At 35.8% G+C, this 16,989-nt stretch overlaps 1 protein-coding gene across 3 annotated transcripts; it reads right to left on the bottom strand.

Moving 5' to 3' along the window:
• Nucleotides 1-1,545: 1,545 nt before the first annotated feature.
• LOC105569361 (facilitated trehalose transporter Tret1) lies at nt 1,546-15,732 on the bottom strand. Of its 3 annotated transcripts, XM_012025776.1 has the most exons (3): nt 15,565-15,732; nt 15,322-15,497; nt 1,546-3,845 (listed from the first exon to the last, which is right to left on the bottom strand). In XM_012025776.1, the coding sequence occupies exon 3, from the start codon at nt 3,801-3,803 to the stop codon at nt 2,391-2,393; it is 1,413 nt and encodes a 470-aa protein (XP_011881166.1). In that variant the 5' UTR covers nt 3,804-3,845; nt 15,322-15,497; nt 15,565-15,732; the 3' UTR covers nt 1,546-2,390. The 3 variants fall into 3 exon arrangements, with proteins under 3 accessions (XP_011881166.1, XP_011881165.1, XP_011881164.1); XM_012025775.1 differs by having other exon boundaries at nt 15,322-15,732; XM_012025774.1 differs by lacking the exons at nt 15,322-15,497; nt 15,565-15,732 and adding an exon at nt 5,147-5,355.
• Between the last annotated feature and the right edge of the window lie 1,257 nt (nt 15,733-16,989).

The raw sequence follows: 16,989 nt of genomic DNA, 5'->3' as shown, positions 1-16,989 counted from the left end.
ACGGAAGTTAGAGCAACCACAAACATTCGAATGAGCGTACATACACACATACAGACATTTTGTAAAAATATATTTTTCTTACGTTTTAAAACATTTTAAACATATTCCCAAAGAAAACTGGAAAAAAATTTTTTTCACGAAAACAAAGCTTCCTCTATGAGGAAGCAAAAGATAATCAATAATTACCTTATCGATCATTTATTATCTCTCGACCAAAAATTATAACTGGAAAGGAGGTTTTAGGAGTTTATTTTGAAAAGATTGCACTAGTTTGTAAGGAATTTTAAAAAATGAATTCTTTTTTACTTTATTTAACGACCATGTGCTATTTACGAAAACAGTATTTGTCGTTATTTAATTCCGCAAATATATGAAAAGATAATCAATAATTACCTTATCGATCATTTATTATCTCTCGACCAAAGTCTCTGATCAAAGTAACAAAGTAATTTACTTAATTGAATAAATATCAATATATTTTTGCGACTTCGTCCTCAGAAGTGTATTCTCGATATTGCATTATTTTAAATGCTTTAATTTTTTTTCTAAATAACAGCATTTTCGAATGTTTTCGAAAGAATGCGTTTTATTTAGACACCCCTGTATATACTAGGATAATGCGTAATCCAAGGAGCTATAATGTCTAACAATTTGACAATTGACATTTGACATATTTAAATCAGTATGTATCTTCGCACAGTCAAGTCCGTGTCGAGAGCAGATTATGCAAAGAGTCTCCTGCAAATATTGTCGGTGATAAAATTTTATGACAACAATAATATCGACAAAAGTCTGATAAAAATATAAAGTTTTAATAAAATATGATGTGGTAGAAAAATTGGACAATGTTTAACACAATTTTATAGCAAATAAAAACTGGACAAATCTTACGTTCCACATATCATTTAATCCTTTCACTTCTCATTTCCTTTTAGAAAAGAAATACATCTAGTTTCGTTATTTTTAATGATTTTTTTATACTGAACACGAATATGAAATTAAATGTAAATGTTTGAAACAGATCCAACACATTAATGTAAACACGGTTAATGTGAAAACTGGAATATTTTCCAAATCTAATAAAGTGGTTTATTACAGAATTGTTGGTCATTCAATATAAATATGTATTATATTAAAGTGCAAAAGATTTAACATGGTAGATTTAGAATGCAAGAAATAAAATCTTCTTAAATATTAATTAAAGTATATCGATAAAATGTATACATATTAATAAGAATTGCAAAGTAAAGTCCACATTTTTTATCCAATCTTTATCGTCTATCATGCTTATCTAACTTTTGTCGGTAGAAATCTTTTTTTTTAATATTTACAATATTATGTACAGAGATCAATATTTGTTAGGACTGCAAGATGTAGGCCTCTGTGAGAAAACGTGAGAAATGATGCATGAAAGATTGGTTTATAATAAAAAATCGGATAAAGAAGCAACTAAAAACAACTTTACGGAGACGCGGGGACAAGTGTACTAGTGCAGGATGACAACGTAGGGGTTGAGTCGCTTATATTTTATAGAAAGAGGCAAAGTGTGCGATCAACAGATTTATTTGCAGTGGGCAAATAAATATTAGACATATGCATATAATAATAATGTTAACTTAAAAAGTAGTTTATATAGTCGATAGAAATCTAATACAAGTTTAGCAAGAGTCAGTCTTAAAATATAATAAAATCACCAAATATGACTAACGAAATGCTGATGCCTCTTTGGACCCTCAAGAGGTAGACGGACTAGCAATGTTTACGAATCATTTTAAAGTTATGGTACATACTACATAGCATATAAATATAAGACGGTGTAGATTTAGTGGCATTTTGCACTACAATTTTGTCAAATTTAGGAAGGGCGTTTCCTTCAGCGTATGATACTGTTGCTTGGTATAATTTCAAAAAAGAAAAGGAAATATCAAATAGAAACGAGAACTGAGCTGAACTAAGCTGAAGGTTGCTCGGACCTAAGTAATAATTTGGAGTTCTCGTTTCTACTCGATTTATATCTAGAGGTCCTGATTTAACGTTAAAAGGGAATATATTTTGTTCAGTCACAACTTATTAAGGCAAAATATAGCTTGTTTTTAATTTTCAATTGATAAATCCTCCATGTGAGGGTTAAAAGATAGCATTATGATACAATAAAATGACAGTGTGGATATTGAATAACATTGCGATCATTCACGAGTACAAAATACATGCTCATGCTGTGATACGAGCTCGATACAATGTACAGAATTTATAAAACGCGTCGCTTCATTTATGTACTGTAACTTATTGTTAGTATACATATATACAACTATAAGATGCGCTTCAATATGTACAATTTCATATTCTTCCGCTCGTCAAAAGTCTTTGGCCAATACTTGATCGACTTCTGTTCAACGATTCAACTCCCTTTGTATTTCGTCCAGCGTCTTGCCCTTGGTCTCCGGAACTAGGAAGTAAACGAATAAGATGCCGACGGCGGAGAATCCCGAGAAAATCCAGAAAGTGCCGAAGTCGTTGACGGCGTAGACCATGTCGGTGTAAAATTTAGTGACTACAAATGCCATGAGCCAGTTGAATAGACAGGCGCTGCTCCCGGCGACTCCCTTCACCTCCGGCGCAAAGATTTCCGGCATCATCATCCACGGGATTGGTCCAAAGCCGAAGGAAAATAGTACGAGAAAGATGCAGAGCGGAATAATCGCGAACCACTTGATATTGTCGAATGCAGTGGTGTACGTGATACAATAGAAGTAAACTCCAAGGATCAGCATCATTAGGAACATCACTGAGATCGATGCCAGCAGTAAAATCCTCCTACCCAGCCTATCGACGACAAGAGTGCCGAGGAAAACCGATACTACTTGCACCGCACCTACGATGATAGCAGCTACATTGGGCTCTATGGAGGCTCCGGATCTCGTAAAGATGGCCGAAGCATAAAAGATGATGGAGTTTACGCCACTCATTTGTTGGAAGAGCATCAACCCATAAGCGATTACAAAGCCTTTCTTGGTGGCCTTGGATTTGATCGAAACTGCGAACGACGTAGCGCCCCGACTGCTTTCTTCAAGTGCCTGACGGTGCTCCTGCAGCTCTGTTTCGATGTCATATTGACTGCCACGAAGCCTGAGCAAGCTTTTCCTGGCGGCTTCTTCATTATTTTTCTTCAAGTAGTACACTGGCGTCTCCGGCATGAAGAAGAACGCCGCGAAAAAGATCAATGGCATGATCGCGGAGATAATCGACAGATGTCTCATATTTTCGACCACGGCCCCGAGGACGTACGCGGCCAGGATACCTATGGTGAGCATCAATTGGAAGTAGGAGCCGAGCGTGCCGCGAATCTCCTTCTCGGATATCTCCGACGTATACAGCGGGGCAGCCACGCAAAAGGCTCCACTACTGACGCCCGTAATGAATCTACCGAAATAGAACATGAGTACGGATTCCGCGAAGATGATGAGTAGCCAACCAAGGGTGAAGGGAACTACCATGATCAACATGGCGGTCTTTCTCCCGATCAAGTCCGCGAGCATGCCGATGGGAATGCATATCGCACCCGCTCCGAGAGTGGTGAGTGAGCCTATCCAGGAGAACTCGGTCGGGCTAATTGGTATGCCGTAAGTGGCGGCCAGCTTCACCCCGTTTTCACCGGCGGGAGACGTCCAACCGAGCACCATACCAGCGGCGAGGGCGCCGAGCGTCGCCGCTATGCCCGCCAGGTACTGCGGGAGCTTCTTAGCCTGACCAATCTGCCCGTTAGAGACCAAGGTCTGCTGCGAGATACCAATCTTCTCGGCCATGGCTTGACCGCTCGCTGACAATAGCGGCGTACTCTCGTCGGTCTGGAAAAGAAACGTTCATTTCAATGGTAATACTGAATCGTAACTTTCCAATCTATCTCTTGCGAGACAATTTGGAGCACAAGGCAATTTTATTTCTATAAAACACTTCGTGACTGCTATCTTTCAAATCAACTATATAGTCAACTTATATAGAATATTCTGTAGTCGATATCCCTGTTTAAAATATTAGATAAAATATGATCAGATTTCATTAGACAAATAAGAGTCTCATTAATTTACATAGAAATTGCATGTAATCTAACGTAATCTAATTCTATCTGTTATTTTGAACAGAAATAGCTTCTACTCGAGAATGACGTTCCCTAAAATGTTGCTTGACACTGCCTCATCCCAGATAGCACAAGACACTCCTATGAACATTTTAAGAATATCCTTCAAGAATATTTGGAACATTTCATAGCTCATTTTTATATATTTATCTTATGTTCGTGGCACATTCGACTGGCACTACTATAAATCTTTCTCGAATGTGAATAGAATAATCTATCGAATATGGCGTGTTAGTTATATATGGTAGGATCACAGGTTTCTCTGCCTTTTGCGTAAGATAAGTATATTACACGATAAACAAGGTGTAATACATAAACTGGATGAATATTAAAAAATTATTCTAGACGAATATTCCAAAGACATTCTCGACGAATATTCTAAAAACGTTCTTCTTTGTTATGAATATACGATTTCTAATTGTAATAATCTATATAGATTTATAGAATATTCGATTTATGGAATATTCTGAAATTAAGAATGTTTGCACTCCAGAAGAATATTCATAGAACTATGTGTGCTATCTGGGACATGGCAAATTGCTAGCTAACGGTGTTCACAGGCGAGAAATTGAAAACCCATACAGCACACAACTGTTGAATCAACATTTCGGAAACGTTCCATTACAACACTGCATCAATGTCACGAAATGTAGATTCAATGTTGAAAAGATATTGCAAAAACGCCCAATGTCCGCTGAATTGTAATGTCTTGTAAACGTTACGACGAATATTCTAAAAACGTTCTAATTGTAACAATCTATATATAATTTATAGAATATTCTGAAATTAAGAATGTTTGCACTCCAGAAGAATATTCATACAGCTATGTGTGCTATCCGGGATGCATTGAAATCTCTTCCTATTCTCTTTTTGTGCTTTGAGGATAAAATTGTGACAAAGGAGAAAATGAGAGTCCAAAAACTTTGTTGTAGCATCATTTCGCCAGCGTCTAGAATGTTAAATGGACAAAGCAGGTGCCGAGAGTGTGCTGAAGAATACAGAATTACGTACGTTGGAGCATGCTGCTGCCGTATTTTCGGCGTCCCACACAAAATCCGTCGACATTTTGCAAACCCTTTTAAGCTACTCTAATCGAACAAAGAAATGCGACAGCCTATCGGTTTGACATTCCAGCTCGTATAACCGTGTCGATTACCACGGTTACTCACGACGCACTAGTCAACATATCAAAGTCATTCCGTCATCATACTCCTTGGACTACTTTGCACCTTTTACACCTCGCGCTCTTTCTTTTCTCGCCGGCCAAACGATACGTTTGTCTCGTTTCAATTGTAAAAAGTGCCGAAGGACGTTAAAGAGACCCACAACCAGGGCCGTTTTGACCGCGTGTGCAGAGCGTGCGCCGTACACGGACGGCAGGACACAAGGGGCGGCAAATTTTTGTCGAAAGTAAAAATTTTGATAGAATACAACAATGCCTTGCTTTTCAAATTCTTGCGGGGAAACAAGGCATCAAAACGGTATCTAAAGATATTGCGACCCAGTAACGTTGCGGTATTTCAAATTCGTTTCCAGAACTAGAAATTGACAAATATAAAATCCTTTATGAAAAACATTATTGAAAATAAATTTGAAATGCTAAAATTAGTATTTCAAGTATAAGGTTGACTGATATTATTACTAAATTATCACCAAAGAACAATTTGAAGATATCGGATTATGTAAGGAAACTACAATGCATATAATCACACGAAAAATTGACTGCCGTTTGTCGATTATAGGAGGTCGGCGTATCTTTCACTGGATACTTGTATTTTATGTCAAATGAGAAAGCGCTTTATGTCAAAAGAGAAGCCGCTTTATATAAAAAAGAACTGCTTTATTTATTGATTCTATAAGAAGAAAATTGTCCCGCCTTATCCAATTTAACAAAATAAATTTTGATTTATTTAAATTCAGCACAAGGGAGGGGGGAGGGGCGGCAATTATTCGGGCTGGCACACGGGCGTATCAATGCTTAAGACGACCCTGTCCACAATGAAACATTGGAATCACACTTGACATCTACCGGCGGCGGTAAATATTAATTACGCATCACGGAAGTAGATAGAGGATACCGACTGTGACATTGTTTAGTCTTTTTAAAATTTTTTAAATTTCCCGCGCAGAATTTCGGTACTCGTGTTGGGTGCAAGATTAGGAAACGATAGTATGCACATCATTTGTATAAACAAAAGTTGCGTTCGAGTTGTTTTTGAATGCACGTCGTATACCTATTTGATAAAACCGAATCCCAGCGAGAACATTGTAAGTCAAATGGGGTCGAAACCGCGTTCCAACCGTCAGTTTTTGAAAATAATTAAGTTTTGGAGCTCCATTTTTTGTAATAAATTACTACGTTCGACGTTCCGAGTACTTTTAACATTTTATAGGAGAGAACTGCCAAGTTAACTTATTTAATACAAAAAATAAAGTTCCAAAACTTTTAATTATTTGACAGTTGGAAAGCGATTTCGACTCCATTGGCGTCGATTCGACGTTAGCGTTCGTTGTTGTTTATTTATAAATTTAATTTATTGAATTTTTTACTTATGAAAAGTTCTAAAGGCCTGTTGTCCACGATGCTGGAACTTGGTCCAAGCTCTAGTTCCGAAAAATGTGTCCATACAATCTATACAACTGCAAATACACTGACTAAACATTACCTCTCGTGCTGTTATTTTAGTGCGTTTATGCTAGCCGTTACTCATTGCTTGATATTCGTACACCCTTATCTTCGACGAAAAAGCATTCTAGATTACATGTATAATATAATACAAATGTAAGCAGTGTAACTGGTGAACTTGAAAAATTTACGCTTACTAGGAAGCTAGAGACCAAAATCAACATGGAGAAATCCGATGGTGTCGGTTTAATACAATATTTCTAAGATATATGATACAGAATAATAAATCATTCTCCCGAAATAATAATTCTTGTTTATAAAAATAACAGTCGGTTTCAAACTTTTAACTTTAGAATGTTATTTGGCCAATACACACATGCGAGAACACTATAAGTGTTAGAAAAAATACTGTATAAAATCTATATAACATATTCATTATATTATAAAATGTTATTATAATATTATATTACATTTATATTATTATATTATTATACAAATATGAAAGACATATTACAAGTATATATTATACATTTCTTATTATATACCTATACGTATTTATCTAAAGGTCTGTGTCGACGATGCTAAAAACTTGGTCCAAGTTCTAGTACCGAGAAATGTGTAGCCAATCAACTTTTAGCTATTCCATAAAAGTTGCAAGTTGATTGGCTACACATTTCCCGGTACTAGAACTTGGGCCAAGTTTTAACATTGTGGACACAGGGCTTAAGATATCATGATATATATACACATAATTTTTAACACTTATAATATACGTAATCATAAATAATGTTCAAATGATCATTACATTACAAGAGAATATACGTCAATTTCTTGAATTTAAAAATCTTTCCGTGTCTCATACGATATAATACCAATCATATCATTGTGAATTCCTACTTTGATACGCAGACAACTCGGTTTCATATTGAAGATTTATCGCGAGCTACATAGATCGCGCGATTAATATATCTCGCAAAAATATAATTAATCTTATACCATCGCGTTTAATATTATATAAAATTTTAAGTAATTCCTACCTTTGCATATCTACTTGTTCAACTTGAACATTCGATAAACGCTAGATAACATAGATAATTGATAATGTCACATCTTACATTATACTTGCTAACAATAAGTGGACATACTTTCGGCAACAAAACAAATTGCATAAATTGTTATCTATTTTATTACGAGCCACTTAAAAATATATGCTAAAATTTGCACAAATTTATATTTATTAAGTTCTGCATTTTTTACTTTTACACTGTGATTGGACCGTCTCAAAAGACGTATATCGATTATTGAATAATTTCATGTACAAATTTTATTAAGTCTGTTCAGTTGTTGGTCCACCTTGTGCTATTTATATTGCCTTTGTAATTTATTGTTAGTCCTAACATGAACCTCTACATCTTACGGAGAGCTCACTTCTTTATTTGATGACGGAACCATGTGAGTTCTTGAGTTGTTCGGTCTCCATTTTTGAATTTTTCTGCTCTTTACCCTTTGACTATCTACCAATTTTATCGTTTGACTTTTCACCCTTCTTTCAGTTTGACTCATGAATTTGCTGATACAAGCTCATGCACTTCTCATGTTTTCCGACAACAACCGTTTCGATATTAAATATTGTTACTTGATAAGGACCTGGAATTAGGTCGAAACGTCGTAAATAAATTATTGGAACTTTGCCAGTCTGGTCGACTACAAGCTTTGCAGTTTTGTTCATGTACAAAATTATGCAGTATACGAGGACAGAAACATGCGGAAAAAATCATAAAAAATAATGAATAAAGTAGTCGCCTGACGCATAATGGAAAGAGAATTGATTAGATAAAGGTTTAAACGTTAGATAACAAGTATTTAGCAACGCGCAAAGTTTCGTAAATTTTAACGTTCAAAATCGCAGATGCCTTTCTTATATTTAGATGAAATTTACGTCCAGTGTATACACGGCGATGCAAGATGTCAATTTTATTTTCGTCGCTTCGTAATACCACATATAAAATTATGCAATACCGTAATGAGGAAAAAAACGAACAGAAAAAGATCATAAAAAATAATGAACGGCAGTTGCGTGAAGCATAATGGAAAAAGAATTGTTGGACAAAAATTAAACGTTAGATAACAAAGATTTTGAAACGTGCAAAATTCCATTATTCCGTGAATTTTAACGAGTTGCAGATGCTTGTTTTACATTCGGATGAAAATGACGTCTGATGCATATATGTACAGCGATGCAAGTAGTCAATCTTATTTTCTTCGTTTTATTTAATTAAACGCAGATTGTTATTGCGTTGTACATTTCCGTCAAGCACGGAAATTATCAGAATAGCGAGGGGAGTGTAAAAATGTAGGGGAACTCGTCCAATTACGCGGAAGCTGCCGTGAAAAAAAGAAAAGTTAATATCTATGAACACGTGACGTTTCAGATTACCTACTAGTGTACGATAACGAAACAAGATATAATTCCACGCTCCGGTATTCAGATAACAACATGGATTGCGTAAGCCGTGCGTGATGTAAAAACGTGACAATTTCAGTGCATATCAATCAAATCGATGCTGATTCTTCTTGTCAATCTAGCAGAAATTCGACAAAACACTCTGTTCACACAAGAACGAAATAATACATATAAGATTTGATTTAAAGACTCGTAGCGCGACGCGTCATTTTCTGACGTTATCAACGAAGGTGTTATTTTTTGCGACCATATTTTGACTCATCCTCATCACTGGAGCTCGGTCTCCAGGGCTGCTTTCGCGAGAAGTTTAAAATGATCCAGATTAAAATGACATTGTGCTATGATTGGTCAAATCTGGAATTTCATTGAATAAAATTTCAATGTGATGCTATGAAATTTCAGATTTGACCAATCATAGCACAAATTCATTTTAATCTGGATCATTTTGATCTTCTTGCGAAAGCAGCCTTGGTCCCCAGAGGCTCTCTTGTCTTCTTGGTTCAGTTATAAAAAATGGACCGTTAGATGATTAGACTGCGTCTGCTGATGCGGTCTAATCATAGTGGCAGGGCCGAACTTTACAGATGCCTGGCCAAATATAATAATATACCCATCAAGTCGTCTTTTAGACATACATACCTAAAAGGTGACTTAAAGGCATCTTAAAGATGCCTTTTAGACATACGTGTTGTCTGGGTAATTATTTTATTGAAAGATGTCACTTCAAACAATAGTGTCTTTTCCTCCAAATAATAGAGACTGTTTCACACGAATAATGTTTGGTATAAGCATACGTTGTTTCAATGAAACAAATTTCAATCAAATAAACAGGAATATTAAATCCAAAGAAACCTTATTCTTTGTGTATAGTTTTATCATTCCTCCACATATGTAGCCCGTATGTCATTTTGTGTTATCTAAAATCGTGAACCTTCACCTTTTGCACGAGTGTAACACGATTAATCCTCATTGAATCCAGAGAAATTTCTCTTTTATGCCGACGCAGACTTGCATCACTGAGAGAAAAGTCTTTGACAATTTATTTGTGGCATGCAATGTTTATTTCACTGAAATAAATTTTTACAAAAAATTTTCAAAGATTTTTTTCTCAATGTTCGCGTCGCTCTGCGATGTTACAGTTTTACAGGTCGTTTAATAGTACAAGCATCGTCGGATAATATAAATTGCTTTACGTATAACTGAAACGCACTAATTGTAAGCCAAAGTAAACAACGCTCCGTATACAGGCTCGTATTTGCGCTAAATATCTGCGTACATTCATTCAGCTTCAAGCGAATAGATTTTTTCACAGTTACCGATTTTTTTTATCACGATAATCGGGCAAAGTCAATGTTTCCCTACAACAGTATGCTTCTTAAATTATCGTAGATATCGTAGAAATCGATACGGTATATCCGTTCCACATCTATTCGAGCTACTTTTTTATTTGATCAAGAATGTGTCGTCCGCGCCCTATTTACTCTAGATGCGATTTAGTATACCATTTTAGTAGAAATGATAATCCCTGATTGCGCTTCTCTCATAACGTAAGCGGTAGTTGAAGGTACAAAAATGTACTGTTATGCCTCTTAACCGATGCAAACTCTTGCAACATTATAAATGTTCGGTATAAACGCTAACATAATTATTGTGCAATGTTATCGCGCGAGCGCACGTCGATATCAATGCGATATAGGCAATGAGATATAACGTCGAGTGCCAAGGGTTAAGTTTTAAGCGTCGATGAGATTAAACACGATTCCGCGAGGTATTAACAAACTTTATTACCTTGATTACGCGGCCATATTCGCCTAATCGGCGCGCTATGAAGTCGTACGAATTGAAAAAAAAAAGGTAACTATACTCCGCGATGGGTGGACGTTGCGATTCGAAGAAGAAATTGTCACGCGAACATTTCTCCAAGCTCGAGAAAATATTGTATCCGCGTTATGCAAACAGATAAGGTAATACTACCTTAGGAATCTGATTGTGAGCAAACAGGATGTGAATAATCGAAAATTGTTACTTAGGCTCGATCTGCTGAAAATGGCATCGCAGTATAAGATAAAAAAAATAACGTAACAAAAGGTTTGGGTTTTCGATTCCGCAATTTGATTGGCTTACGCACATCATTTCTGCAAAGCTTATCGCTAAAGCGCATTCACGACTCTCGTTATCCTGCACTTATCTTGCTAAATGCTAAATGCGTTAGTGATGTGCAATACCGAGGAATGTTGTATTCAAAGATGTTCGGGCTATTCTGAAAAATTGCTGAATCAAAATTAATGTGCATTTCCCGGTAAAAAATCGCTCATGCATGAACGTGAATAACTAGACAGAATTATATAAAAATATACATCAAATATGTCCATACACATTTTTACACATTGTATATTTCTATAATAATTTTATACAATGCTACACATTTCTGTGTAATTTTATAGATTTATACAGGCTTTTATAAAAAAAAATTTTCACGTAAAAATTTATAATTATGTATAATTGTGTGCAATTGTACCAAGGTATTACAATTATAAATGAGCAATTTTTCCTTTTTAAAAATGTTTTATATATTATAAAAGCATGTATAAATCTATAAAATTTTATAGAACTGTGTAGAATTGTATAGAATTATACAAAAATATGCAATGTAAACATATGTATGAACATATTTAACGTATATTTTTCTATAATTCTATATATTCCATACATATGTAATTCTAATTATTTATGTTCATGCATGAACAATGTTTTATCGGGCTACCAGTCGTACGCTTACGTTGAAAGTAAAGATTGTTTATATTACTAATTACATACACATATGTTTAAATAAGTAAATCTAAAGGCAGAAGAAGAGAGAGAGAGAGAAAATTAATGAACTTGATGTATTATAATTGCGGTACGTTTAATGAATAAAATGCCAGAATTAGTTAAAATTAGTATTCAAAAGAAGTAGGTAATTTTATATAATACAATACTGTACACAGGGAACTTTGTGTGTGTATGTGTGTGTGAGGGTCATAAAAAGTTATAATATTTTGTTATCATTTTAAACATTTAACATTCTTTTCGCATTACAGCATACATGTGCTCGCAAAGACCTCGCGAACATGTATTTAATCAACAAATATACCAATTAAGCGCAGCGATCGCTTATTAAATGGCAATTAAATGACACGTTTCTCGCGCTTGAACAACGCATATTTCAACGTTAAAACTCGTCGATGGCGTCAAAAATGATTTATATAACAATCCGTGTGGTCTCTTATGTAACAACGCGTATATCCGAGGTGCCATCCATAATTTTCGTTTCGTCGGGTTTTTCCATTCGTCGAAACGCCGCGCCGGCCGACTCTCATCGCGCGGAAAATGCGGTCTCGCGTTAACGTCACAGTAATGCTTACTGGCGAAATTACGAGTTATTAATACACGAGTTATTAACCAGAACGCATAAATCGCGACGACTAAATTGTCGGCTTGCGGATTTTCCCCTTATCTTGCGTATTTCATGATTGCGATAATGTACAAGAAAAGGAAAACACTCGATGCGAAGTCGCGCACCGTCTGGTTATTAATTAATTACCTTTGTACGCGGAGAGAATTTTCTCTTAAAACTTATTCTGAAAATCGTGTAATCGTGGGACAACGTGGCATTTTGAAGAACTTTACGAGTTTTTTGAAATTTCACCATACATTTTACTAGCAATTATACTTACAATTAATGAAGTCCCCTATTATGAGACAAATTTCTAATACGAGATAGCGAGGTTTCTGTTAAATGAACAAGCATCATCTATTGGTTCCACCATGAATTTATTGCTCTTGAAGTGAAATCTGTTTGGTGGAAAATTCATTGTTGGATCGTGCAGTCGTCGCGAAAAAAAGATTTGTGATTGAATTTGGACGTTGAAAACCCGCTATCTCACATTAGAAGCCTATCTCATGATAGGCAACTTTCCTCCATACATTTTGTACCAATGAAACGTATGGTAAACTTTCAGAAAACTAAAATTCTTCAAAATGCCACGTTGTCCCACGATCGCATAATTTTCAAGGTGAATTTAAAAACGTTTCTCCCCGCATAGATTCATATATTTTCATGCACTCTCTTATGCATACAGAGAATCAATATGAATAATATATCCTTGTACTCACATTTACTTATCAAGAAGTATCATTCTGTTCTGCATTGAACCAAAAATGTCAGAAAATAGTGCAATGGTTATGCGAATTAATCTTAATTACTATGTTAAATTGCGACAGGTCTTTCGCTTTATGACGGCCACTTTTAAATGACTATAACTCACGTCAGATTTCAGAACACGATATTATCCACTTGCAATTTCATAAGCTATACGTATCGATGTGTCTTTTAGCATGTAATTTACATATGCACATGTTCCGACTTTGAAAATGTTTTTTACGCAGAGGGAATTCTAATCTAAATTATAGCACGAATTACAAATAAACTAAAGAAAATGACGCTAATGCGAGTGTTTAAAAGGACTCGCGAGGCAGGAGACACGCGACGCGAAGAGTTTGTAAGCGTGCACGTCGATAACGCGGTAACGCTAATTTTGAAATGTTATTTTTTGAAGTTGCACGTGTACGCGGCATTGCATCACAGTATTACATTACGGAAATAAAAACTACGACCTCGAATTTGAGTGTGCGTGTTTTTTTGCGGAAATAAGTGGATACTCACCCGCTTAATTCACTGTTATCAATCTTTATTTTGTTCATTCGACAAATGCTCGCGTCGCTTTTTACCGTGTCACGCGTTTTATTTTAAAATTCATCAGGCCCCGGTAAAAAAAAGTTTCATGTATATGCGAACGTGAATAACTAGACAGAATTATATAAAAGTGTACATCAAATATGTCCATACGCACATTTCTATATAATTTTATACAATTTTACACAGTTCTGTACACTTTTGTAGATTTATATGAATTTATATGAATGCTTTCGTATGAAAAATGTTTTAAAGTGAGAATTGCTTATTTTTAATTATATATAATCGTGTACAATTGTACGAAGTTATGTATAATTATTAATCAGCAATTTTTCCTTTTTAAAAGTGTTTCGTGTAAAAGCATGTATATATCTACAAAATGTTATAGAACTGTGTAAAATTATATAGAATTATATAGAAATATACCGTGTTAAAAATAAGTATGGGCATATTTCATGTATATTTTTATATAATTCTGTACATTATTCACGTTCATGCATGAAACCTTTTTTACCGGGGCTCGCGCGACGTATCTTACTTTTAAACGTTCAATATCGCATTGTGGGTTTCTTCGCTACTGATAGCTTTCACAATCGAATTTAATCTTTAATCGCAAGAGTGTCCACACTGCTCGATAAACTGGAGACCAATAGAAGCGCTCTAAAACGCGATCTTAAATTACACTGTATTACACTTTACCACGTCCGAAGCAAGACACGTGAATATGCGAAAAGAAAACGAGGGGAAAAGGCAACGTAGCGTAGAGGATCCGAAAAGAATTTTTTTTATTTTCAAATTATGAAATAAATTCTTTTGCTATCCCACTTTCGCTCTAAAAGTATTCTTGAGAGTTCAAAAAGAACTCGCGCTTTTATGCCACCAATCTGAACACTCTTTAGGATAAGTAATATATATATTTTTTTTGCAACGGTCAGAAATTTTCTGAGCTAAGATTATTGTTTTAGAGGAATAATCCAATTTCAGCGCTTCCAATAGTTGTAAAAAGTATTTTGCCAAACGCGACCAATGTTAACTCAATGAATGTTGAATTGTAACGTTTACAAGACATTGCAATTCAGCGGACATCGGATGTCTTCGCAATATCAACGTTGAAGCTACATTTCGTAACATTGATTGATACAACAACGTTGTAATGGAACGTTTCTGAGATGTCGATTCAACATTCGTGTGCTGTACGGGTGAAGAAATTGAAAAGGAGGGAATCCTTTTTGAGTTCACTACGACCACCTGTTGCCGTTTTGGCAAGGCGAACGCGCTCAAGCGAAAAGAGATTGAACGGATTGACGTTATCGCGCGAGGGATTGATTTAGCGAACAAATTCTAAAACTTTTCTTACGCACCGTAAACTCGCTCCGTGCTCGTGCGAGACCTCGGTGGTCGGCGGACCCTCGTCGGGGTGGTCGCGGGCCTTACGGAGGGAACGGCGGGCCGTACAGATCCGAGCTTAGGCCGTGCTGACCAGCGCGTGCCGTGGCGGTACGACGGAGTATGCGGCGGAGACCCGCTGCGCTAATCACTGGCCCCGGCAAGAATTCAATTCTTATCAGTCGCATGCGGTGTGTCGAACGCGAAGATATACGTACGTGTATAACTCGATTTAATTGGCGCGGCTGTTTGCGCGCCGACGCCGCGCAAACCGGAATCTTTCGCCCGCGAGAACAGGCGACACCGTGCTTCCCCGTTCGCATTGTCCCCGCTCGGTTCCGCTCGGAATCGTCAGCCCGGTACGACTGTTCGCGTCCTCGCGGGCTCCGTTCCGTTCGACGCGCGATACCGTCGCCTCGGCGACGAAGCGACGAAGCGAACCGCATCTCCCGAGAAACGCCGAATCGCGATATACATCTGCACTGTAAAAGAGTATGTAGAAAATTACATAAGTGTAGCGATTACACCGTTAATAACAAGGAAATACCGAAATTTATGTACACTAATAAAAAATATCTTAATAAAAAAAAATATTACTTTACTCAAGAAAATTATTCATTAGGTGGCTCCTAATTGCTTATCAACTTGAATTAAAAAAATGATAAACAAATTAAAACATGCATTTCTTTAATTTAGGTATTTATTAAATATTAAACAGTAGGTAATTTTAAATTTAAAATTTTACTTTAGTTCTATAATATGTTTACTAAGATATAAGTTTTGCAGCAAAGAAAATTGGATTTCTTATTTGACAAAAACAATGATTTTATTTAATAAATAGTATTCTCTATCTCATGAAATATTTAGTTGAGTGTAGAAAATGTAATGATTTAAATTAATTTACTTAATATAATACGCGGATTTACTTGAAATTTGATATGCTCATTTAAATAGAATAAATATTTACTTTAGTAAAAAAATTATTTTAAGTAAATCTATTTACTTGGTTAAACATTTTTTTTCGTCAGAGTACTTTAAAAAAAATTTTTATTCTTTATTGTGTAAATACCTGTTTATACATGATAAAAAATTATGAAAAATTGTAAAATTTACACAATTAAAAGCGAGCAGTTTACTTATTATATAAGGTAGTAATTTTACCTACAAGGTGTAAACTGACGTATAATTTTTTTACAGTGTGTGCCACGAGTTTCGCGACACCGTCAGACGTGGCAGCGAAACGTCAGAAATAATCAAGATGAGAGTATTCCAATGTTCGGTTTATCACCAAGGGAGGTTCTCTCTAAAGTTTTTCAAGTGAAAATACAGCCACGGGGTGAAATATTTATCCTATTGGAGTGAACGTCTCACCCCATGGCAGTATTTTCGCAGTGAGAATTGATTCATCGATCGATGTCGAAACTGTCACTCCAATAGGATAAATATTTCACCCCGTGGCTGTATTTTCACTTGAAAAACTTTAGAGAGAACCTCCTTTAGTGATAAACCGAACATTGGAATACTCTCATCTTGATCATTTCTGACGTTTCAACATCTGACGGACGTCTCAAACGATGTCCAATCGACGTCAATTTGACGGTGTCGATGTCGGCTCGACATCGTTTCGACGAGTCATTTCTCAC

Source organism: Vollenhovia emeryi, unplaced genomic scaffold (assembly GCF_000949405.1).
Source record: "Vollenhovia emeryi isolate VEMERY1.0 unplaced genomic scaffold, V.emery_V1.0 DF939124.1, whole genome shotgun sequence".
Lineage (NCBI taxonomy): Eukaryota > Metazoa > Arthropoda > Insecta > Hymenoptera > Formicidae > Vollenhovia > Vollenhovia emeryi.
Note: the sequence above shows the minus strand (reverse complement) of the source record. Positions and strands in the feature narration are given on the sequence as shown.